General features: G+C 37.8%; 1 protein-coding gene across 8 annotated transcripts in view; it reads right to left on the bottom strand.

The window, feature by feature from the left end:
• pbx3b (pre-B-cell leukemia homeobox 3b) overlaps positions 1-25,465 on the bottom strand; it is a 90,295-nt gene extending 64,830 nt beyond the window's left edge. For 4 of the 8 annotated variants that reach the window (XM_039681150.2, XM_039681180.2, XM_039681166.2 and 1 more), the window contains exons 1-2: positions 23,958-25,463; positions 23,154-23,227 (exon numbers count right to left, since the gene is read on the bottom strand). In XM_039681150.2, coding sequence (XP_039537084.2) covers positions 23,154-23,227; positions 23,958-24,154 — 271 coding nt within the window. In that variant the 5' untranslated portion in view covers positions 24,155-25,463. Of the gene's footprint in view, positions 1-23,153; positions 23,234-23,957 lie in introns of all 8 variants that reach the window. The other 4 variants (XM_039681174.2, XM_039681158.2, XM_039681141.2 and 1 more) reach the window with 3 other exon arrangements.
• Between the last annotated feature and the right edge of the window lie 1,281 nt (positions 25,466-26,746).

Raw genomic sequence — 26,746 nt, 5'->3', positions numbered from 1 at the left:
AAACTCTCATTTGGACCTTGAACCATTTGGTTCCCATTGAAGTCCATTATATGGAGAAAATCCTGGAATGTTTTCATCAAAAACTTTAATTTCTTTTCGACTGAAGTCTTTTCAATACTTTTCGACTGAAGAAAGAAAGACGTGGACATCTCGGATGACATGGGGGTGAGTAAATTATCAGCAAAAGTTGTTTTTAAAAGTGAACTACTCCTTTAAGTACCGATATATGGTGTTAGACTGTACTGCCATCTCTCAACATGGAAAACATGATCATCTTTGATCAAGCGGATTACACAATAATGCATTTCCTACAATCAATTAGAAACTTGGACATCACTATTCAGGATTTTATCCACCTTTCTGGCTTCTGGCTTCATTTTTGGTTGCACATATTACAAAATCTTCCTTTGTCTCTGCTAGTAAAGTGATTATAGGTGTGATCCATTGTCTATTTTTCACATTTCACGTCACCAAACTAAATTATTACGCTACTAACATCTCTACAGAGGCAACACCCAATGAGCATGGGAATTTTCTCATGTTTCGTGAAAATCACATATCATATCATTTCATCATTATACCATACATACATAATTAAACCACTCTAATTTCAGCAACAAACAACCAATTATACACTGAACAGTGCTTGCCTCATCAAATATTTACGTTTTGCATCTGACTCTGCAAATATGCAAATAAGAACCCGGGGTTTACAGATGTATGGTGTGAAACTTTGAAACCGGAATACTCAAATAAATTCCTAAACACGAGCTGAGAGTGTGAAACATGACACCCTATTCCTATCTAAGTGGACGGTTCTTGGTCGCAATGTCTACCAGACTTTGGGCCAACAGTGTACTACCTAAATCAAAGTGCCCTAAACGAGGTAGCCAATCAGAGCCGTTTCTGTCCACAGAGCCGCGTCTGACACAGCCGGGACGATGTCACGGGTACCTCTCGCTCTTGATGCATTCAGATCGACCAGTGGACAAAAAAATAGAAATCCTCAGACTTCCATTTGAATGATATTTTGAGCGTGAGAGCAGTGGAGGGTGGTGAGGGGACCTGGCATCTCCATACGCACCCTCACCTACAACCGCTCCCACCGGGGAGTGTGTGTCAGGAGCGCTCAACTCTCCCCGTACACACACTCGCGCACATACACGTGTGCGGATGGGTGGGGAAAGCGGACCTGACAGTGATGTATTGCAACTGGTTGCAGGTGTCGAAGTGAGGAGCGAGACTCGACCAGTCATGGGTGGGTGGGCGAGAGAGAGGGATGTGAACCGCAAGAGAGGGGGAGAGAGAGATGCTCTGTAGGGAATGGAACCGATACCCCCCGTTTACAAGCTGACCCCCCTTCACTTCTTCTGTCCTTCTCTTGCTTTCCATGCTGTCTGACTTTGACTCCTCTTACTGCCTTTCTCTATTTCTATTTCTCATACACTCTATTCATCCAGAGGGGAATTTCACTGTTAAAACATGTTTAGTATTGACATCTAATTCTAACTTTAGAAATAACTGTATACAAACGTGCAAAAGTTAATATATATATATATATATAAATCATATATATATATATATGAAGAGTTCAGATGCAAAAGCCTCTAAATGCCATTTGAAATTTTCTTCTTTAATGATGATTTTTATCAAACTTGTATATTTAAGTTCAGTAATTTCACTTAAATAACAATTAATAGGTAATTATTATTGCCATTTACGTGAAATTACTGAACTTAAATATACAAGTTTGATAAAAATCATAATTAAAGAAGAAAATTTCAAATGGCATTTAGAGGCTTTTGCATCTGAACTCTTCATATATATATTAGGGCTGGACAACGATTAATCACGATTAATCGCATCCAAAATAAAACTTTGTGTTTACGTAATATATGTGTGTGTGTATAATTATTTTGTATATATAAATACACACACATGCCTGTAAATATTTAAGAAAAATGTGTTCTTAATATATCAAATATTTATATTTACACAATTTTAATTATGTATAAATATATATATATATATATATATATACATGCAAATATGCAAATAAACACAAACTTTTATTTTGGATGCGATTAATCATGGTTAATTGTTTCCCAGTCCTAATATATATATATATATATATATATATATATTATAAATGTTTTATAAATAGTAGTTAATTATATAATATACTACATGTATATACATATATATATATATATATATATATATATATGTGTGTGTGTGTATTATTTTTTACATCATATATTAAATATATGATTTTCAGAGTAAAAGTAACATTTGTTGTCTACCTTCATATGCCTCACCAATTGTGCATAATATGCGATATGTAAACACGTTAGCGACAATTGTTCACACACGCTCACACAAAATCAAGAGCAATCTGCACCTCTCTCTTCCCTGCGTTTATTAAAGAGCCGTTCATGTAAGATCTCTTATGCGAGGCATTTCGTTTTTATTGTGGAATACGGAGGTGTTTTTGTTGCGAAGCTCTAACTGATCCTGCGGGATTTGATTCCAGCAGGCTGTTCCCCTCTGCCTTTCAACACCAAACTTAGCACTCCAATCAAACCCGACCACGAGGGACCCCCACCCCACCTCGATTACTCCCATCACAGCCGCACTTCCATTGATCGCGGGGGAGATCTTTCCTGAAGCGCGTGCTACACAGTGCCAAGAACAAAGGCCTCTTCGCCGCCTCCTACACTCCTGAGAACTGCATCTTCTTTCGTCTCTCTTTTCGAACAAAGGGCTGGAAGATCTATGCAGCTAAAAGGTTAATCAGGGTCTTCCGATGTTCACAGTTCACTCTCTCTGGAGTGTCGACTCTTTGATAAACTCTGTCAGTCTCGGTTCACGATGTTTCATTTTGAATTTTAAAATGCATATAGGCTGTATCTGTACTTTCAGTGGCTCATGCTTTGTTGCTGTGATGACTGTATTACAGAATGTGGATATTAAAGAACTTGCATTTAGATTGAGTTGGACAGTTTTGTGCTTGATGTGTCAGATTGTGTCTATGAATACAAACAGATTCAACACAGTGTGTGTGTGTGTGTGTGTGTGTGTCAAGTTGTACCTGCATTATCATGACCAAATGTTCAATATGTCCCTAGTAAAACCCAAAATGACATACGCTGTGAGAAAAAAGTGTCTTAATAAAAATATGAAAATGCAATTAGCCAAAAAGGTCATTAGCCAAGTATAAAAACAACAAAAGTCCATAAATGTCTCCATCACGATACAAAAAAACGAATGTGAGAGAGAGAGAGAATCAGACTTGTCCCCTGGTTTCGGAAAAAATGTAATCTTAAAATGTCTCAAAATTGAATTCAATTAGGGAACGTGGTCGATTACGAGAATGTACAGAAGTCACGTGACCTCTAATCATTCCAGCTATTGGTGGACCAAGACACGAGAGCTAATTATATCAGAGAAAATGTGTAATTCTTCCTGGCGAGGCTTAAAAATAACCACGCTATAAATACAAGGCATTCATTTAATCAGAGGCTAATTCACTTCTGACATAGAGTAAATTCCACTATTTTCTGTGAGGCTTTCTGAAATTGCCATCATTTTTAATTAATTCTTAATTAAAATATATTACACCACAGCTTCTACCCATCTCTCTTGATATTGTAACATAATCAATTCAGAACCATTTACATATCATTAATTAAAAGCTTTCCCCTCTCATCCTTAAAATCATAATGAGGCTGTATTTCTCATTAAGATGGCATACGAGCAAAACAACAATGCTACAGAGAATGTAAGACACGCAGAGGAAGGTCCGTCGTCGCGAGCTCCAAATCCTTCTGCTGTTTCTCTTTTGTCAATAAATGACAGAGCAAGATTTCAAGATAGCTTAATAACGTGTGCGGCTGAGACGAGGAGCCAACGCTTTCCAACACTGCAGATTTGCAATGTCTGTTTAGCATTTTCGTAACAGTAAAACCTGGGAACTGATTTAATATTTTGATATACAAACTTTAATATTAGCTGTAGTTACTGTTAAAACAAATACTAATTATAAAATATGTAGAAATAAAATAACTTAAAAATAATAATATCAAGTTAACAATAACATTAGTTCAAAACGATTAATCGTGATTGATCGCATCTCACATACAAGTTAAAAAATAGGAGCCTCTTGAAAATAAGCCTCTTAATATTATCCTTAATAAATTCAATTCTATACACACACACACATACATATTATAGGTAAACACAAACTTTTGTGTTAGATTTTAATAATCGATTTGACAGTACTAAAATACATATCCCTGACCAAATATTACAGTAAGTCTGTAAACTGACAAAATATTTGGGAGGCTTTTCATTAATAAACTATAAGAGATTGAGTTGCTAAGCAGCGGGGCAAACTGATTGAATGATCTGAAAATGACCAAACCAAAAAAAATGAAAAAAATGAAATGAAATGAAAAAAAAAAAAAAATTTGAAGTAAACATAGAAATTTGCATCCAAACAAAAATCTGCAAAAAAAGAAAAAGAACATAGCTCAAATGTAAACTAATTAACTAAAAAGTTCGTCGAGACAAACTTTAAGTTGGCTTGGGAAAGTCTGGAACAGAAAGTTTGAAATTAAAATTAGTTTATAGTTTAAATTAGTTTAACCGCTTATAAGTATAAATATTATACTTTAAATATTAACATATTTTGAAGTTTAAATTAATTTAAAGTTTAAAGTATTTTAAATTAGTCTAAAGTTTAAATTAGTTTGAATTTTAAAGTAGTTTGAAGTTTAAATTAGTTTAAAGTTTAAAGTAGTATAAATTAGTTTAAAGTTTAAATTAGTCTAAAGTTTAAATTAGTTTGAATTTTAAAGTAGTTTGAAGTTTAAATTAGTTTAAACTTGTTTAAAATATAGTTTGAAGTAAGTTGCTACGGTGTTTCTAGTGGTTTGTTAAGGTGTTCTGAGTGGTTGCTAGGCGGTTGTTAAGGTATTTTGGGTGGTTGCTGTTGCCAGGGTGTTCTGGGTGGTTGGTATAAACATAGAAATTTGCACACAAACAAAAGTCTGCAAAAAAAGAGAAAATAGCTCAAATGTAACTCAACTAATTAATAATGTATTATTTAATTAATTCATAATTAAATAAAGAAATAACAAACAAAAAAAGTAGCAAAAACGAAAAATGAGGAGGAAAAAAAAAACACACGACTCATGACAGCAGTTGTCCAGTGGGCCAAAAGTGACATCAGCAGCATGTTGACAAGCAGCGGTGCAAACTGCGTGATATCACATCCTCTCCCAGACATGCATTGCTCTTTTCTCACATTCCTAATATCAAGCATTGATGAGTGCTGTAGTGTAACGGATCAGCCATATCCACGATTTCTCTCATCCCTCTGTCTTTCCGTCTCCCTCCCTCTCTCTGCCATAGGTATCCCGGAGTTGGCTGTCAGGGTGGCATATTTTGAGTCCTCTGCCCGTCAGATAAAAATCGCAGAAGCTGGCGTTTGGACTTAGTGACAGCAATTTATTTGAATGTTTTGTCAGCGTGGTGCTGCATTATATGAAGGCCGCAAGCACGCCAATATGACACGTCTACCCCCTGCACATAAATATGCAGACAAACACACACACACATATGCACCAAATATAATAACATGTAGATATTGACATTCTGATCCACACAAACTCAGTTTGCCTCCTTTTAATGAAGAATAATAACCTAAAGGGATAAGATGCAAGTGAGATGCAAATAAGCATGTTTCTATTTATAATTGGATTCCTGTGAAATGTGGTGACACATTCCAGAAGTTTAAAACAATTAAAGCTTAAAACTATTGATGCATCTTGGGAAATGCTGAAAGTTGCTATACTTATATTATGGTGTTGGCATAAAAAAAATATGCAAAGCAAAACAGCGAAGACAATTCTATTTGCACTTCACCGAAAGGGTGCTAACAGGTTATTAGCACAGATTCATATATATATACCTGTAGGAAGCGTCTTCACGTCTTCCTTCAGACAGCCGTAAACATAACAGAAAAAGGTCTAGTGTAAACGCTCGTGTGTTGGCAGGCATCTGGGAGAGTCTTGTTAGAGCAGTGTTTATGCTGAAACACACAGTCAGACGTAGTTAGCAGCTGTTTCAGGCATTTAGAAGATCGCCTCTCCTATTACTCTGTAACACTTCCAACACGCAGCCCTCGCTCGGCACTAGACACACCAATTACAACGTAAACTCCTGCTCTACAACCGCGACAAACACGAAACCGCAAACCAGCATGCCTTTGTTTTCCAGAGCGCCGAAGTTTTCCCTTTCTAAACATACATACTACTTAAGCATGTATATGTACACACTTAGAACAAGACCACTTGACAGTGCACGAGTACCGGCAGGAGGAATGATTAATTCATCTGAAAACACAAGCACATTAACGAGTCTCTAAGCACGACTCAAACTAGGTCTGTATAATCCTAGATGTGAAAGGCTCTTTGGCCACAAGCCATCTGGATTTGAATGTATTACCTATGTGAATATACACTCTAACACACATATAGCCAAAATAATAATACATATTAATGTATGAATACACAAAATGTAAAGTGATTTTCTACTCTACAGCAGAAGACCAGCCTCCCTGGTTTAAATCAGACTGCATTTCTTGAAATGTTTGTCCGGCACTAAACAAGAGAAGTAAAGTGACAGTTTGCTTAACACTGGACTGTCAGCAACTCCGCAGGATGTTATTTACATAGGGCGCCGACAAGGAACGCTCGTTCTCTAATTTAGGACACGTTTTCTGTGGGACTGAGAGAAAATTTCCACATAGTTTATTATACTAATGGTCAAAAGCTTGAGGTCAGTGAGATGTCTAAAAGGAATTAATTATTTAAATGTTCTTTTATTCAGCAAGGATGCCTTTAATTATTCAAAATATGCATTCAATAAATGACATTTACATTGTTTAAAAAAAAATCTAATTAAAATAAATGCTGCTTCTTTCTATTCAACAAACAATCCTGAAAAAAAAAAAGTATCATGGTTTCCACAAAAATATTAGCGCAACTGTTGATTTCTGAAGGATCATGTGGAGTAATGACAATGAAAATTCAGCTTTACCATTACAGAAATAAATTAAAAGTTAAAGTATATGATTAAATATATTATAAAATATGAACTATAAATATATTATTACATATTAAGATTGTAATATTTCTCAACATTGCTATTTTTACTGTATGTTTTGATCAAATAAATGCAGCCTTAATGAGCATAAGAAACGGCCCTTAACTTATTTACTTAAAATAGAGTATCATATAATTATAACTTAAAATGAATAACTTAAAAGGATATTTTTGACAACTGAAACATTTATTGTTATTAAATTATCATTATTAAATATCATTAATAATAATAACAAAGATCACATAAATATTACACTATACTGACATTAAAAACCAATAGAAAAAAAAGAGCTGACAGGAACATAAAACTGCAAGTGTGATGCTTACGAAAGAAAACGCACGATTTTTTCCAGCATTGCCAGATCAATCAAAGATCAGGTAATGAAATATGCTCTGTCCTGTTTTGTTATCTATTTATTTTTAGCATGCTCCCGGAACCTCTGACAAATTGTGCGCGATCGCAAATCTCCATAAATCACGATTAAAGACAAGTATATCATCACCAGAGCATATATCTTCTCCGGTCTGACCCGTCCGCTAATGAGAAAAGGCCCTGGACTATCTCGGGCTGATTAATTAATTCAAAATGTCGGCTGTTATTCAAATATGAGGCTGGCGCTATTTGAATAACACTTGACAGCGAATGCCTGAAGAAATCATTTCCAGTTTGCGCGACCCTCCACTGGATTGCTGATGATGGCTTATGGAAATGCTATACGTTGACTTTCCTCCTCTCTCTCTCTTTCTCTCTCTCCCTAGCTCTCCTCCCTCATCCTCTGAGCCATCATGTTATGTTTTCATTACTTCATTTCAAGTTCGGGTTGAGCTCAAGGGTCCAGTGCTTCCATTCTACTGCAGACCCTGTGTGTTAGCAGTGTGCCCTACAGTCCAGGTTGATCAGTGGTGCCTGGATAGACAGCGGGAGAGAGGAAGAGTTTGCACACTACTGTGTACAGTCTGTATATACACACAATTGATAGATTGCCTTATTTAATTCATAATTTAATATGTCCATTTATATTTAGGTTGTATTATGTTAAAAATATTTTGTGTGTGTGTTGAAACATCTAAAATACATGTTAAAATGCATGTTATGGAGTATGTGTGTGTGCTCTATTTCTCCTCCACTCTATCTTTGCTCTCATCAGGCAGAGAGAATAATCAGGGCTCAGGAGACAGGAGAGGTTCAGTCATTAAATAAATTAACTCTGCTACACTACCATCCCAGCACACCCGCGTGACTATGACCGTGCTCTGCATGCACACGTATATGCATGCACATTTAATGCTCATAATATTTCTAGCAAAAAAAAAAAAAAGAATCAGTTAAACACTCAATGCACGCAGACACACGTAAGCTAAAATGATCTGATAGGAATGTTACTGTACACCTCGTGTCACGTTGAAAGGGTTTCTAATTTGAGGAGGAAGTTTAGAAACGCCCTCTGTCCTTGGTGTATCATCTTCATTTGCATGTGTTAGGATGCCTTATTCTACATGATTATATTAAAGGTTAGGGCAAATTAAGAAGTTGTGAAGTGTTATGGGAAATAAAATGTATCCTCTCATTTCGCCCGCACACTATATTTATACTGTTTTTAATTAAAAAGAAATATTTGTTAGAAACAACATCAGCTTTTCTAGTAACAAAAAGGGGATGTCAAGAGTCAAACTATTCTACTAGTTCATTACCATCAATATTTGACATGTAGTTTCCCTGTGAAATCTAAAAAACCCTCTTCAGCACTCGTCTGTCTATTTCTTTTTTTTTTTTTTTTCTAAACTCATTGCTCCACTTCTAAAAACTCTCAACTCCTTGTAAGGCAGAGAAAAAAAAAAAAGAGTGAAAAATCTCAAACTGTGCCACGTAAAACAAATCGCTATCAATCATTCTGACAGAGCTGCCGCTTATTTGAGAGGCAAAAGTGAGCAAAAAAAAAAACAAGCTGTCAGCACAGTGGCCAGTGTCTAAACCTACACTTTACATTTCTGCTGCTATAAGACTTCCCCAAAGGCCCTCATCGCAGGTACAGACCTGGTCCTCTTGTTTTTCTCTTCTAATATGAAACCTAAGGAGGTGTGTGAAGAGATGAACAGCTTGATTAAAAACGCACGGCATCTCTAATAAGACACAACCGATAATGATACTCTCGAATCCGGTTCACCTATTTTAACATTGATGCGAAATGGTTTTGCTTTTGATATTTGAGATCTAAGTCTAAGGGCAAATGCAAAGGTCTTATGAGTAAAACTTTTTTCACATGTCTGAAGACCAAACAAAATAAAATGCTAAAATATAGCAATAGAAATGCATCTGTATTGTGTTCACAGTGGTAAGGATGGAACCCTGCTGTGCTGAGCGGAGCGGTGTGTGTATTGACAGGGATGAAATTCTCAGGTCGCGGACATGCGGTTTCCTCTGCGTCTCACTCTAAATAAGATTACTGCACCAGCCAGGGGAAGAGCAGAGTGCCAAGATCCCTGATTAAATGAATTAACAAGTAACTGAGGAGATGTCCCTGGGATCCTGGCACTGCCAGGGAGACAAAGAAGAGAGTGAAAGAGGAAAAACTGTGTGGCAGTGATTAACCTCACTATCTTAACTGATATGAAGGCATGAATGTATGGTGTGAACAAAATCAGATCGAGTCTGGGAATTGTGGTAGGGTCCAAAACCTTTGGCAGGTGAATTGAGACTAATATGGTACTATTAGACCATAAAACTAGATGCATTTCATTGCATTAGCTCAGTAACCTTTTTTTTTTTTTTTTTTTCAAAAGATGGAAGGGCATGTCCTAAAACCTTTTCTGGTTGACATCTACATAAAGTGACATAAAACGTTGAAAAATACCATCAAATTTGAATAGACACATGACCTCTGACATCAAGAACAGACGCATGAAGCCTTTCTCCTTTTTAAAAGATGTTATCATAATGATACACAATTCTATGGCATTCATTTGCATTTAGCATTATTTTTCCCTACTATTTGTAATGATCAGAACAGAACCTTCTTAACCTACCAGTTGAGAACAATTGCCTATAGATCACATAGCTATATCTTTTTGAAAAAAAGAAGAAGATACATTAAATTGATTGAAATCGAAAAAACACAACTGTTTTCAAAATGGATGAAAGGATTATTTTCTGAGCACCAAAAATCAGTCCTGACAGGTCACATTAGTCAAGCTCGCATCAGCTGATCCACGTCTACCTATAGGAATACGACACCTATCACTGTATACATATATAAGCTCCTTCAGTATTATCAGCAGCTATCGCGTTTCTCAGGAGAGAATTACCCTCCTCCATCCCCAGCTCCTCCTCGCGTCAGTCAGGATTTGGCATTCTGATTCCCTGATTAATGTAAATGGTTATATCCCTTTAAGTAATGATATCTGCAATACATTCGTGTTGGTTCTTTTCTGTTTATATACATTCCAATGGCGATCGGAAATCCCATATCATTCGACCACAAACTGGGATGCCTCATTGGGAAGATATCATGGGAAGGACCTCCAACCGACAATAACACACAAAATAGAGGATGAAGAAGTGAGATCAGGCCAGAAAATGGAAAGAAAGGCAGCAGGAAACAGCAATTATGTTCTCGAGGATGACCTCCGCGTTGTGAGAGAATAAAAACCTCACCCTTTACTTCTGCTCCTTTTCAATCCCCATCAAAGTGTAGCAGGAGGAAAGGAGAATGTTCCCCTACTCACTGCCATTAATCACCACTTTCCCAGGAGCTGAGTGCGTATTCATTTCTGTCATCCCAAACATCAGCAAGTATTGTTATGGTGCTTCTCACTCCTCATTCAAGCATCACAAACTGGAGAGGAGAGGAGAGGAGAGGAGAGGAGAGGAGAGGAGAGGAGAGGAGAGGAGAGGAGAGGAGAGGAGAGGAGAGGAGAGGAGAGGAGAGGAGAGGAGAGGAGAGGATGCAAAGTTGCTTTTTCAGAGCACACCCAGAAAAAGGGAGAGAGAGAGAGAGATAACCAGAGAGAGAAAGAGAGAGACTATCCCAGGGGCTCTGACACCAATTAAGCCATTTCACCATGAGCCCAGAACAGGATCTGCCCCCTCTCCCTGAAACATGAGACAGCACCTAGCTCCGGCTGGCCCTGCGCCATCTTTCCGTTGCTTCAGCTTACAAAAATGAACTTCAAGGGCTTAGGGTGAAGAGACAAGCTCTGTTTCCAAAACCTAGTGAGCTGCCTTGCTGCCTACACAGACAGCTGCCTGTTCTGACTATCATGGAACATCTTAAGTGACTGATTTGGAACACTCTGTGTGGTCGACAAATCTGTGTGGGACATAAATAGCTGTCGCTCGACTGGCATTTTTTTTTTTTTTAGTATGTTGGCAGTTGGCATGTTGCTAAACTAATGGAGCACTACTCTAAAAACAATTAAATAGCACAGATAAATGTTGGGTAAAATCGTTTATTTTTAATCACAACGAACTGATTCTATCCATACACATCTGTTCATGAATTTTGAGTGAATAAGACTAAGAAATTAAAATACTTTTAAATACTTTTGTTCAGCAAGGATATAGTAAACTGGTCAAGTGACCGTAAAATGGTATAAAAGATCTATACTCCAAATAAATGTTGTTCTTTTGAACATTTTGTTTATCAAAGAATCCAGAAACAAATGTATCACCGTTTCCTCAAATAAATAGTAAGCAGCACTTCTGTTTTCAATATTGATTATAATAAGAAATGTTTAAAAAGCATATTAGAATGATTTCTAAATGATCATTGGATTAATGTTTGCTGGAAATTCAGCTTTTCCATCACAGGAATAATAAATATATATTTATATATTTATAAAACGACCCATTTAAATTGTAATAACATTTTTTTTAACACTGTAATAACACAATAATACTGTTTTTTTACTGTATTTCTGGTCGAAGCAATGCAGGTAGTTGAAAATAAGAGACTTCTTTCAAAAACATTAAAATCATCTTTACCCCAAACCTTTCAGTTTATATTATTGAACAATAAAACTTGCAATTCTCATTGACATGTGATGCTGCCTAAGGATTTAACTAAGATATTATAGTAGCATAATTATGCTGACCATCTTTTGGAAAAGCCTTAAAAAGCAACTCACTGGAGACTTTTGAGGAAAATAATTGTGTTACATTTAGTTGAGGCTTTCTGGATTGTTTAACTGATGGGATGTACAAAGATGGAAGAGTTGGATAGAGGAGCATTCCCTCTAGCACCGTTAGCAACACGTAGCATAAATCTCGTTCAGTTAGTCCAACTGTTTACTCTGCGTGGCCTGCATAATTTTTTTTTTTCTTGTTTCCTCACACCCAAGACAGTAAATGTCCCCATGGTTGCAAAAACACATACATAAGCATTTAACTTTTCGGTTACAGTAGCGGGTTGGCTTTAAAAATCCCTGTCAACTGTGTGTGAGGGTCATTTATTTATGGGAGTGTGTGTTTAACTCGAAAAAAGGAACATTAAACGTGTGAGCATTAACCGAAAACGCCACAGTCAAAGTGAGCGATGGCATTAGGCTGCTTTCTTGATGTTAAATAAATAAGTGCAAATCAATCGATATATAACCCCTCCAGCGATTAAATCCAAGGAATGTCTAGTAGTCGATTTTTAGAAACCACTCCTGAGGACGCTGCCCGCTAGCTTTCGGACATTAACGTCTGCTTATAGGTTTTTTTTTTAGCCACTGCTCTGTGCAGACCAAGCAAGGCTTGACAAGGCAGTGGCAGAATAACGCCAGCTTTGATATGAATTAAATATTAGAAATCTTAACACAGCAGCCAATAAGAATTATTTGCCTTGTTAAAGCAGCAGAAGACGATGATTAAAATTTCATTGCGTTGCAGTCTTTTTCCCATTTCTGCTTTCAATATATCATCCTAACGTATGAAATGCTGAAGGAACAATGGCACATGGACTTCATTTGAGGAATGAAAATAGGAAGAGGGGAGGATAGAGCAGTTCTGTGAGGAGATTAAGACCTTGAAATGCTGCTTTTAAGCTAAAAAGAAAAAAAAAAGTCTTACTCGAGTCTAATTTACCCTTAAAGAGAGAGTCCACTTTTGTTTTGGAAATAGGCTCATTTTACAACTCCCCTAGAGTTAAACAGTTGAGTTTTACCGTTTTCGAATCCATCCAGACAATTTTCTGATATTTAGAAGAATATCAGTAACCAGACAGTTTCTGGTCTCATTGACTTCCATAGTAGGAAAAAAAAAATATACTATGGAAGTCAATGAGACCAGAAACTGTCTGTTTACTGATATTCTTCTAAATATTAGAAAATTGGCTGAATACATTCAAAAATGGTACTCAGCCGTTAAACTGTTTAGGGAGTGATAAAATAAAAAAAAAGTGGAGTATCCCTTTAAAGGAAACTTAGCCAACCACAATATCCATACGATTCTAAACAAAACTGTAACTTTCTTTACAAAACTATAATACATGCATATAAAGATTACTGTGAGACTGAATCAAAATAAATAAATAAACCACCAACCAATCGCACTGATTAAACTCAACCATATAAATGCTACAGAAAGGATTCAAAAGACTAACAAAAAAAGCAAAAATACCATAATAAACAGACAAATAAACATGGCTATGCAAGTAGTTCTGCCCTAGAAAGGCAAGTGTGCATCGACAAACCCTTCATATTACACACATGAGGAAGTATATGGACTTGCATCCTCTGCCCCTTGAGAAAATCTCACCACTGAAACAGAGGAGGCTAATGAAATGGAGATCTATAAATAGCGATGTCATTACAATGAGAGGACCACTCTCCTCCCCTCCCCTCCCACCCACCTGACCCTTTTTGTGCTAATAAGCATCCTGACAGTGATGCAGGTTCTGTTGGATAGCCGTGCAGAGCCGAGGTCTTGCGACCAGAGTGGTATCTGTGACCCATGAAAACCTCTGCAAGTACTTGGACATTACCTCAATGGGCGACTGTAAAAATTCAGAGACGAAACTGACTAATGCACTTGAATTGTGTAATCACCTGCAAAATTAATAATCATGCCAGAGTTATTTGCAGGTCTGTAAGAGTAGTGGAGGTGGAATAATTACACGTACCGCACAGTAATAGTTTACAGTTCTTGAAGCCTAAATATGACCCTTCAGGGGCTCCCAATCATTTTACAGAAAAGATTTGGACTCTTATCCTTTGCTCAGTCCAAGGACCCAACTAATATGAAAATGCTTGAAAAAGGCTTAGCCTCTCAACTACATTTACATTTATTGTGCCAGTGTGTTGTCTATGTGTTGTTACAATTTTAAATGGTGGTTTTATGCGAATCAACCAAATCAGATTAGAAGAGTTTTGTGTCTTTCTACCATGAATTAACCACATTTTGAGAACTAAATGTTGAGATTTATGTTCAAATTATTCAAAAATATTCTGTATAAGTCTAAGAACCCCCTACAGAACCTTCACGGGCCTCCAGGGTGTTCATGGTTAAAAACCCTGGCTTTATTTTAGTGCCGTGTTGAACGTAAATCAGTGTAACACAACACTGAGAATAATTCAAGAGAAAAAAAAAAGGCTTTATTTCCATTACTGGATGCAGTACCACAGCTTGCAATATCAAAAATATCTATATAAAACTGAACATAACAGCCCATGAACCTAGTGTCAATAACAAATGGGACCCGTGTTAGGCAGCGGCGTATGAATTGAGTTACACAAATATCATATCCAGAACGTTTGGCCAACGTTAGCATTGCTCATCGCATCACAGTTTGCTCTGTATGCGACACAAACAGTGCTGTGGGTGGATGGGTGTTTCACAGCTTTTACGCCCCGGTGACAAAATTATTGATGACAACGCATCACAAATTGCACTTATTTCATATACAGATGACAGGGCGAGGGGGGGCGATGTAAAATATTAAAACAGCAGCGCCGGGTGGGAACATTTACTTTTTTTAAATGAAAATTTAATGTTTCAATACAGAGCACAATTTAGTTAAACGGCAAAGGATAGCTGACAATTCAAAGGTGATGTGAGATTCATCAGAGGGTTGCGCCACCGCATCTGAGGAACGTGCGTTTATGTTTATAGAGAGCATTTATGAGACACCGGTTAAGGTGTAGGTCAAGCATCAAGGGGGGAAAAAATCCCCCCTTGATGCTTGTAGTTTAGTGTAGTTTTATATAAGACAAAATAAAACAATGAGACAAAAGTGGCTGTAGAAATCCTGCTCTGATTGGCCATGAGTTTCAAAAGATCCTTATCAACTTCTTCATGTCCAATTCCTCATATACAGGCAACAGGAGCAATCTGAAGTCAGGGATAATTAAATGAAACATGAGCTCATCTTAGACTGGGTAGAACGGGAAAGGGGTTGGCAGTGTGTGTGTGTGTGTGTTGAGGAATCAAGAGACAATTTATGAATAAGACAAGCAAAACAAAGACAATGCCACAAACAGCCGTACAGATTCTGGGGAGTTGAATGTTTTCTCTCTAACGCACAGAGCACATACTGAATAACACTGCAGTGGATTATTAAAGAAACTATGCTTTTCTTGAACCCAAAGGAGACAGAGATTCACAATCACTGAATAAGTCTAAGTGTTAGCAGTAAGCAGATCATTGGTGCTCATGTGGGAAAAACGGATTTGAATCTGACCTGCAACATGTCCTGTTTTCATTTCATGTCCTGTTCTCAAGCCAGAGCCATTTCAATAGCTATATTGTTTTTGTATCATATAAGAAACAGCATTCTCACCAGCTCTGTCATTGCTAAAGGTCTATTTACATGTACATGTGGGACATTCCCCAATAAACCTGCCAAAATATTATGCCATAAAAGGCTTATTTCCATAGCTAATGTGCTACACAAAAAATAAGTACTAAAACTATGGAGCCGTTTTTCAAAAAACCTCAGACAAAGAGTACGGCGGATAAGTACAGTGAGAAATCATACTGATGTGAATATGTACGTTTATGCAAAGAAGCATTATTTGTGCAGCAAAGCCTTTGCCACATGCAACAAGAAGTAGATTAGCCTCATATATGTAAAAATATTTCAGACAAGGCAGTGTGGGAACATTTGTTTAAGAAAAAGACAAATGCTCAAAACGTGTGAAACCTTGTGATTACAGATTTTCTCCTCTCATTTCTTTTTTGCCGGTATTTTTTACCTCTCACCAGCCTGACATCCATCCGTACCCTCTCTCTTTCTTTTGTTAATTCCTTCATCTGCTCTTTCTTTTCCATACCCACCTTCTCCCGGAAAGGAAAAAGCAAAGGGTTTTACAGCACTGTAAGGAAGATAGCAGTCCCTCTTCCTCGATTTCAAACACAAAGTCTAGTAATGGGAAGAAACAGAGAAAGAGAGATAGAGAGAGAGAGAAAGAGAGAGAGGCCACGGCATTCAGGAGTCCAGGCGCCCTGCTGAGCAGAAGCCATTCTGCCTTACACTATCTTGTCACTGCAGACGCATCGCTGGGGCAGACGGGAACAAAAAGCAGCCCAAAGTCAATTGTCTCCACTGCTGAATGGCTTTCTATTGCGGGCTGCATACATTTACTCAGACATTCGCGAAAGAAAAAAAAAAGCGCTTTTTGCTATTGTAACTAAAGGCGAGAGAGGAGGGCGACGCTCACTAATATTTACTTTGGATCATAACGACCGGGCTCTTGATGATGTCATAAAGAGACTGAGACGCACGGTTTCCCACCTACACAAATATGGATTGCAAGCCGGAGTCAATTTTTCATAGTTTCATGGTTAAGTGCTCCTTTGTTATTTCGTAATTAGCAAACAATTAATGAGTATGTTCTCTCATTAATTAATTAATCCGTAATCATGGAGTATTAAAATAAGCCGCCACATTTCCTAATAATCCAATCAACTGATTTTGAAATGCTATTTTTCCTCCTATTATTTAAAACTAGAAAATAAAAAGCAAAATATATATTGCAATGACAATTCAAGTAATAACAACAATAACCCAGCAGATGTCAAATTAACTTCAGGCTAGATTTAGTTGGCTCATTACCGTTTTGTCGGGGCGCCTCAAAATGAATGGTCCCCGAGGGTTTAAGAAACGCTTACTCTAGAAATCTATGCATTCCATTTTTTCAAGGTAATGCTTTTAGCTGGCCTCGCATGTGGTTAATTACGATGGTGCCTACAAATTAATTCAGCCGGTTCAGAGTGCACAAAGAAGGGTCTCGCCGCGGATGCACAAATAACAACACACGGCCCTTTGCTGAAAAATAGCGTACGTGTGTGTGTGTTTGTGTGTGTGATAGGGGAACAGCGCAGCGGGGGCCACACTGCCGGCTTCCTGCAGTCTCTCCTCCAGACCTCCCGTTTCTGAACTTGATGAGTCAAAGGTCAGAAAAACAACAAGTCAATAGGCAGGCAGCCGCCGCCGAGGCAGCAAACAAGAGAAGAGGAGAGAAACCGAGAGAGAAAGAGGAGCCTGTGATTTTGGTCCTGTAATAGTTTTCTGTAATCTCTCTGTATTGATTAAACCTCACTTCAGAAAGGAGTGTTGCTTCGGAGCACGCCTAACCCCTCCTCCCTTCTTTCTCTCTTTCCTGGTCAGAAATGCCATATGGAGGTAATCTTTCACCTTTGTTATTCCTCGCTGCTCCCGCTGCATCTGCCACTGCTGCCGCCAGCCCTGCTCTCTACCGGCGGAGAGAGAGCAAACAACCCAAACACACACACACACACACACTGTCTGATTAGCACAGTCAACCCAGCAGAGGTCTTCCTCAATTCGATGCTGCACTTCTGTATTCCCTCTCAAAACAAACCAAGTTTATTCTCCACACGTTAAGGATTTGTGTAGCCCACATCAGACACATTATATCTTAATGGCACCGCAGACATTAAACAAAAATAATCTGATTTGTTAATTACGCCGTCCAATAATCTCACCCCGAACGTGTTAGCGGCAATGGGTGACGTTGTATAATGGTGTTATATTGATTATGCAAGGGGGAAAAAATGAACCAAACACGCTTAAGAGACCTCGGAAAAACCGATACCTAAAAGGGAGAGAGACTGAGAAAGCAAAAAAGAAAAAGAAAAAAAAACATCTGCTAACAGAAAAATGATTTTCAAGCATTCTGCCACATTCCTTTCATTTGATTCATTTAAATGCAAAAGCGAGAGAAAGTGGAAGAGAAGGGAAAAAAAAACAACAAACCCCTCCTGCTAAAAACACTCAATTTACTGACAGGCAAATGACTTCACGCTGCCACTTAATCTCATTTCTTGCATAATGCCCTCTAATTAGCATATCAAAGTGAATTAATACTTCTAGGGCATTAGCAATGGGGAAATCTACTCAGGGCCTCCAGTAGCAGTTAGTGGAGTGCCAAGAAAGCTCCCCAACACTACAGACAGCTTTGCATTGCAAAACGCTTCTATCCATTTATCCGCCATGTATGTATCTCTCTCCTCTCTCTCTCTCTTTCTCTCTCTCACACACAGCCACTTTTTGAAAAAGAGAAAGAAAGAATTTTTTTCATGCCGATTCTCCGCAGTGCCCCGGGGATCCTAAAAACAACTCAAACCTATCAGTCCGACAAGACTTCGAAATTGCAGTAATCTGTGGTTAATCTGACAATTAACTCGGCACGTTTTTGTACTCATCAACATGACGATTGGATGCTTCGGAATGAGCGTTAAGAGAGATCAAGAGTCTCTCCGCACATCTACATATCACAGTTTCGGGGCGTATATATTGTGTACATCCCTGACATTCTCATAGTCAAGGCAAAGGTACACACTCAAGCATCCCGAAGTCACATATCTGTTCGCTGGCTCTACAAACAGATGTACATACACAGCTTTTCCTTCTCACTGTTTACATAGTTACAGTGCAAACACTTCAGGTTTGATTTACCCCTTTTCGCCTTTAAGCCCGCTTTGCATCAGATCCAAAAGCAACAATGAATCTTTCATCTTTTCAAAGCTCTGTTCTCTGCTGCGATTCACAAATACAAGGCCAAGAAATCTCTCCGATTGGAACTTATTCATACATCAGCACTGGCAGTTGTTAGCATTTTCTCTTACTGTATAAAGAGAGATACATTTAGCAGTGACTGCATGACATAAACTGCACAATATCAATAACACACACACACACCAGTTCAATGATGAAAACCACTATTTACAAAGAAAATGAGCTGTGACACAACTTTGAAGTTTTGTTAGTTTCTTTTAAATATTAGCTAAACGTAACATTAAAATCTCCATGGCAGTTGTAGATTGACAGAACACGTCCGACAAGTTGCAGATGGTGCATTTGCTAATCATCCAATAACTTTCAGGAACTTAATCATGTCGTGTTTTCCGTTTTCACAGATTTCCTCTCACTGCAACGTGATCAAACCCTGACAAGAACCTCTCAACTCCTCATTTCTTCTACGCATCTGTTGAGTACGATAAGCAAAATACATAGCGCTCTGACACAAGGTGTTCACTAGGTATGTGTGTGGTGTGTGAGAGGGGAAAAAAGCCTCACAGAAGATGTGTTTGGCTGAAAAGAGAAAAAACAACAACAAGGAGTAGCATGCTTATCAGTGAAAGTCTCTCTTATCACTCTGACGAGACAATGTCCTTCAACGGGCTTGTGGAGAAAGAAAAAAAAACTAAGTCTGAGGGAAAAATAACAACAGCTCATCTCTCAAGATACACACTATAGCAGGAAAATCTAAGTTCCGGTTGTTCTAAAAAAAAAAACTTAATTTTCACAAACTGTTCCTGTGATATTATAAAAGGCTTTGCTTTTAAGTCTTATATTACAAAGCGGGAAACAAAGAAAAGCAAACATATATACAGAGTAAGAAAATGCCATGCTTATGTTCACTTGTGAGTTAATAAACAAATTAGCAGAGTGAAGCTTGTTAGGAAATTAGTCCGGATGCGTTAAGAAGGGGGGGAAAAAAGGAATCCATTCAAACAGGCAGCGTCAAAGGGATTAACCGAGATTACAGCAACTGAGCTAGTAAACAAGCTCATTTAAATAATTAGCATACTTAGGGACTCTACTCTTTATGCATATTTAATTAGCGCTATAATGCAATAAGGGACATAGCTGTATTAAACGTAACATGATAGGTGCATATGGAAACACAGTCAACAGCTGGAGGTGGCTTTATAATAATGAAAATACATCTACAATGTAAATTTAAATATTAAAAATGTGCTCACATTTAACGGTATGTGGATTGTTTAAACACAAAAATAGATTTTTTTTTTAAGTATTGCACGTGTCCAACTATATATCACATCACAATCCAACAAAAGTTTTTGAGATAATCTAACACACACAAACACACACAAATACACACACACACACACACATATATATATATATATATATATATATATATATATATAGTTGAAAGGTACTAAGGTTTAAGTAAATATAAAATTTAATATACTGAAAAATTATTTTAAGTTTACCTCACACCAGATACACATGTAAATTTCCTCTCTCCTTTGCAACTATCCATCTTTTCTTGAGACAACAGCAACGGTAGCTACGGCTTACATTAGCAGCTACATTAAGATACAGCCACATTTAGTAATCAATTTCTTTCTTTCTGTTTTACTCCGGACAGGACAGGCATAAAGAACAACTCAAACAGACCGGCGGTGGAGCAGGGCCTTGCCCTCCCATAGTTGAGACCTCCAACAGCCGAGAAGTTCATTAAGTTTTATGATCTTCCTCCAGTCACTTCTGCTTATAAGCCACAAAGGCCACAAATCTGGCAAAGCACTATTCTGCCCATACAACCACACAGAGACAGATAAACACATGAATTCAAATATTATTAGATTGACTGATATTCAAATGTTATTAGATTGCTGTATATATAATAGGTCAAAAAAACATATTGGCTCTCTTTTTCAAAAAATTAAATTAATATATATATTTTTTTTTACCTATTTACAAAGTGCATAAATATAGATATGATAAAGTTGATTAAAAACATCACTTAAATAATATTTTAAAACATTACTATTTCAGCATGATATTAAAGAAATTAATTTTCTAAACATTAAATGTAGGCTAAAGAGGAAAGTAATTAGTCTAATTCAGTGCGTTTGCCATTGTGCATGTTTTGGGCTCACCTTACGGATTTCGCTCTGCTATTCTCCTTCCGCAATATCCATAAATACATATTGCACATTCCTGGTAAAAGCCCATTATCTAAGGGTCTCTCTGGATTCTGCATATCTGGTTATGTGGTCATTCTCTCTTTATACCTGCGCCCTGCGTGACTGCAGAACGCGCGCGCCTTTGCGCACATCACGCGACTGTGTTAACCGTCGTAGCATAAAGGAAAACTGCACATTAAATTACATCCACTAAGCTACTAGAGGAACTGAATTGATTCTGCTACAAAGGGTGCTGATTTCTCCCTCAAAAAATAAATATATAAATATATATCTTTTGTGAGACAGTGACATATGCTAATGCTCCGTGTCATTGGGGCAGGCGGTATAGCCTTGGTAACGCACGTGCTCAATTGATGTTGAATCTGTCAATGGACTTCATTTACAGTGCGCGCGCGACAGACTATTTCAGAGGAGCATGAGTGTAAGAAAAAGTGGGGATGGAATATTTCTGTTTGGTATAGACATGCATAAGCCCTCAAAAATATTTTTGACAGCACCCTTCTAATTTCATCAAATGCATGAGGTGTAATAAGCAAACACTTTAAACAATAACGTGCGTGTGTAGCCTACTTCTGGCGCAAAATGTAATACATAAAAGGTCCCTAAATGTTTAGTAGTCAAGTAGCTTGCCACTACTACGTTTTATTTTAGTCAAATGCAGAAATGTAGCCTACAAAATAATACTATTAATATTAATAAATAAATAAATACTTATTAGATCTCTGTCAATGGTGCTAGAAGTAAATAATAATACTAATCAATGATTAAACCTAGTTTAGTTGCAGTTTTAAAATTTTAAGGTGGTGGACAAGTGACAACCAACACTTTTTCAACCACTCTGCATTCAATTACTGATCAAGAAAATCAAGATGAAACTCTAAACGGGCACAAATTAGAGCATTGCATAAATTATCATGGCAAGATCAAGCAAAATATAACACTGAAAACATTTTCCAATGTAAACCAAGTCATTTAAATATATTTTACAGGTTAGACTTACACCAAACTTATAATAAATGGCATATCGATCACTCCTGGTCACAGTCCGTTTTAAAACAACAATAACGCACCAAGCGTCTGCACGTGTCGGTGAACGATGTAACCTTCACAGCGCTGGCGTCTTTCATAATAAAACGGGGGCAATAATTAACTGCAGGACCGCCGATAGTGCCAATAATTATCCAGTAAATTGGTCGCATAATTAGGCAGAGGAGCGCAGGAATTGGACCGCTCTCCGAAACCACGGACACGCGTAAACGCTCATTGGGCTTGTAGTGGCACAATTGAGCAAAACAAGCTTGATATAGCCTACAACACCAACACCGCACAATTCAAACCATATCCTCAATGACAAATGCTGAATATCCCGAAGATGCATAATTGTCAAGCAATTCACTAACTGCGTGTCTTGAAAGATTGAACTGGCTGAGGGAGAATAGCGCGCTGTAAACAAGGGAACTGCCGGGGTGCCTCTCTCACACATGCCCCCAGAAGAAGGCACTCAGTTCAGCCTCACGATGCAACGCAGAGGGGGGGAAAGCTCATCATCATATTTCGCTCTTGTATGGTGATACATCCAATTAAGACTATTCATTTTCAGAAGTGAGAAGCAGAGAAATGTGGATGCTGGATATGGCTTGGTACAACTGGAATCCGCTGACGACCAAATAAAAAAAAAATAATAATACACCAGTAAAGATGGCGGTGTCTAAGGATTAGTGGCATTGTACTGTTGCCTTTTTCTTCTTCTTGGGATGTCTGTAGATAATTTTGCTTATTTGTTAGGGTATGTATAATCTTACCTGTTTTCTCTTTGATCTCGCAGAGCACACTGAAGAGGGCTGGCTTCATTCTGTGACAGTTGAGCCCATGTTTCCTGTGCCATTTGGGAGCAAGAGACGAGATTGATATATAGTCACTTAAAACTCATAATTCTGTCGCAATGAAACTTTATAAGACAAGTCTTGAGTTTAAATTTACACAAACTGCATTAGTTTGACAGTGATGATAAACGTGGTGGCAAACATGGCTTTACTCATCACAAAAGTTCAAAACAAGGCTACGTAAAATAAATATTAATTCCTCAACTAAGTTTTTTGTTTGTTTGTTTGTTTTTTTTGGTAGTTGCTATAAGGGCTGTGAAAGTGTTAAGGCCTTAGAAGTAGTAAAGTGTGATGTAGAAACTTTTAATTAGATGTCCACATGTGTTGAGTAGCCTACTTTACCTGTGCGTCTTTCTCAATGTGAAAGACAGAGAGGCTATTTTGAATATTTCAATACACTAGTTTAGTGAACAGTAAGTGATATTTTGTCTAAAACTTTACAACTTCAAAAATAGGCTACAAAAAAAATGTGATTTATACCTGAAAGCTTGTTTTAAGATGCAAAAGGTTTTAATAACATTTGTAAAGACAGAATACCTATGCTACTGTTGGGACAAGCGTTTCAATAAGTGGACGCTACTGTCAAATAAAAGTTAGCTATTCTGACGTGTAAATGTTAACACTATAAGCTATCTTGTAAAAATAAAAGGAGAAAACACACATTTAAAAGACTTTCAAAACAAGACAATGAAAACGTTTAGCTATCAAAAAAAATGCACCAACTTTGCTTGCGCCTCGTCCAGGCTTTGGTCGGTGATGGTCATGATCTGATGCAGAATGTCACCGATGTCTTGTTTTCTTCCATCCCCATCGGTTCCGTCGTGTCCATGAGGAGGCGGCAGAGCCATGCCTCCCTGTACCGAGTGACCGGCCAGGCTGACACCGCCGAGAGCCTGCATGATCCGGGCTTGCTCGTCCATAGTCCGCCGCAACACAATCAATGCGCTCGTGCTCAGTCACTGAGATGGGTGAAAGAAACTCGGAGAATGCACATGCAAAAACAACTTGATTATTTCATGTGCGGTGTTTAACGGGTCGCTATCGTGCACAAAATATTGACCGTGAAGCGACGCGGCAAATACAATAAATCGCTGGATGAAATATAGTGGAATTGATGTCCCAGGAATCACTTTATGGAAAAATATTTAAATCGTCTTTGATCCTCCTGGATGAATGTCCATTGGAGAAAAATTAGCGATGATATTTCTTGTCTATTATTTCAGTAAACTTCAGCATTCAATTGACAGCGGGTTCCCGTTCAATCCTGTCCGAATCTTCATGCCAATTTGTCTTGTTTTCTTTGAAGAGCTGGGGTCCTTTGCAGATGTCTGGAATTCTTATTTGCAGTCTTCTTAGGATAATTTCGCCTTGTGCACTTCTTGGAAACTTGGACAAATCCGTAGTATTAGCCTACAAAGAGTTGCAAACAAAACATCCCATGCCTCTGATGTAAAGTAATAATTAATCAAAATTAATGATTATGTAATTAAAAACAAGCACACTGCGTGTGAACAGCTGGCAAAATATTGCCCTTTAAAAAAAAAATGAAATATAAGAAAATAAAAGAAGCTGCGCGAAATAAATTAAACCATCAGCACCGGCGACCAGAGCTATAAAGATTGTAGGGGGAAAAAATATAAAAATGTATATATAAAAAAAAGTTTTTCTCACTTTCAAGAGGGAAAATAGAAAAACTGGCGAAAAAATTAATCACGCGCCATAAAGCGATGCGCAAAAATATCTGCTGGCGGAAATTTATGAGTCGAGCGCGCGGGCTGTGTGTGCTTTATGTTGTTTGATGGCAGCGGTAGTGAGCGATTGACAATGTGCCAATGCCATTCACTCAGTGCGGACGTGTCAGAGAAGAAAAAAAGATACAAAACCGACATCAAAATGCACGCTCCGCCCTGAAGAGGAGGGGTCTTGGATTCTTGTCACTTCTCGCCGAAGCCCCCGAAAACAAAATGCCAGTTAGCTACTAATGATACTGCTGGTGATGATAATAATGAGAGCAGAACATCAAATCAACAGCGTTTAAGTCCCCTCTTTACGCGTGCCTCATTTAAAAGCGTGCCCGTGCACTGAGATGCCGTTACATTATACCAATTTCCAATAAAACAAACAAAAGGTCGGAGTTTTATATTGTCTGATTCAAACTAATAATGAATTGCACAGGACCCCTCGCTTCCTTACACCATAGTATGGTCGCCTCCAACAAGCCGTGCTTGCAGGGGCTGGAAAGCAGAGGACATGTTTATAATATTGGAAATAGACGCCCCGAACCAATCAGTGAAGAGTCCGTCTTTGAGTGGCGGCCCGATGGACCAATGGGTGACTCCCGCTGATCGCGAACACCCGCCTACAGAGCTCAATACCTTTGCTACGGTTGTACAGAGAGATATCAACTTCTGATTGGCCGTTGTCAAGGGTGACATCTACTGCAAAAGCAGGCGGCGCTGCGCTGCAGAACTCATCGGCAGTTGCTATGGTAGCAGACTGTGCTCCGTGGGCTCGAAGCAAAGAGACACACTGAAACATTTCTGCGCCTTCCTCCGGTTGCCTCGCTTCTTACACACGCCTTACTAAACCCACAGTGGCTTTCCCGCCAAACCACTGTATTTCCGAAGCAAAAATCGCTACATTTCATGTCCTGGCGTTGTTGCGCTTTAAAATGGGCTACGCGTCTTTTGTTCAATGTCATACACCTAACAGTTAAACCGTTTTGCTTTTTGTTCTAGTGCTGAGGTAAATAAGAGCTTCTCACAGACTTCTCAAAACTGGCTACAGAGGGAAATACATGTGCCAACTCCACTACACAGATTTGCCTTATTTGATGATGTGTAGGCTATCTACTAAAATGTATTTTTATAGCCTTATGAGAAACTTTAACCTTTTTTATTCTCTACTGTTTAATCAACTCAGTTACTTTTTAAAATGTATTTGTTATATTATTTGCATGTTGTAATGACTAATGCATATTTACAGTGGTTAAAAGCATTTGTGACACTGTTTCTTCTTGTTTACATTATTACAAGCATTTTTTTTTACATCCAAGTGCATTATTTCCTTTTAAAATAATCAGCTAAATTAATAATATCACAAAACATATTAAGTTTGAATTTTAGTATTTAAATAATACATATAATTATTGTATGCTTTGTTATTTTAAACTCCCAAAATGTCAGGTGGTGCAACTGTCCGAACAAAGATTTGCAGATTAAGAAAATACTGTCTTAATAATAATAATAATAATATATATATATATATATATATATACATACTGTGGCATCATGTTAGGTTTGAAACCTAATAAATAGGCTAAATATCAGCTGTTGAGATAGCCTAATTGAAATATTGTATATTCTCAACTGAAAACATGGCCCTTTTCTTATGAATACTACAACAGTAAACGTAATAATGCATCATCCAGGGGACCCCAAATGATCCTTGTGGCAGATCGTAACGGTTTGTAGATTTATCTCAAATACTGGTAAATTGATCATATCAAATAT

The sequence above is a fragment of the Pimephales promelas genome, chromosome 14 (assembly GCF_988280905.1).
Source record: "Pimephales promelas chromosome 14, fPimPro1.hap1.1, whole genome shotgun sequence".
NCBI classification, from domain to species: domain Eukaryota; kingdom Metazoa; phylum Chordata; class Actinopteri; order Cypriniformes; family Leuciscidae; genus Pimephales; species Pimephales promelas.
This window is presented reverse-complemented; position numbering and strand designations above follow the sequence as displayed.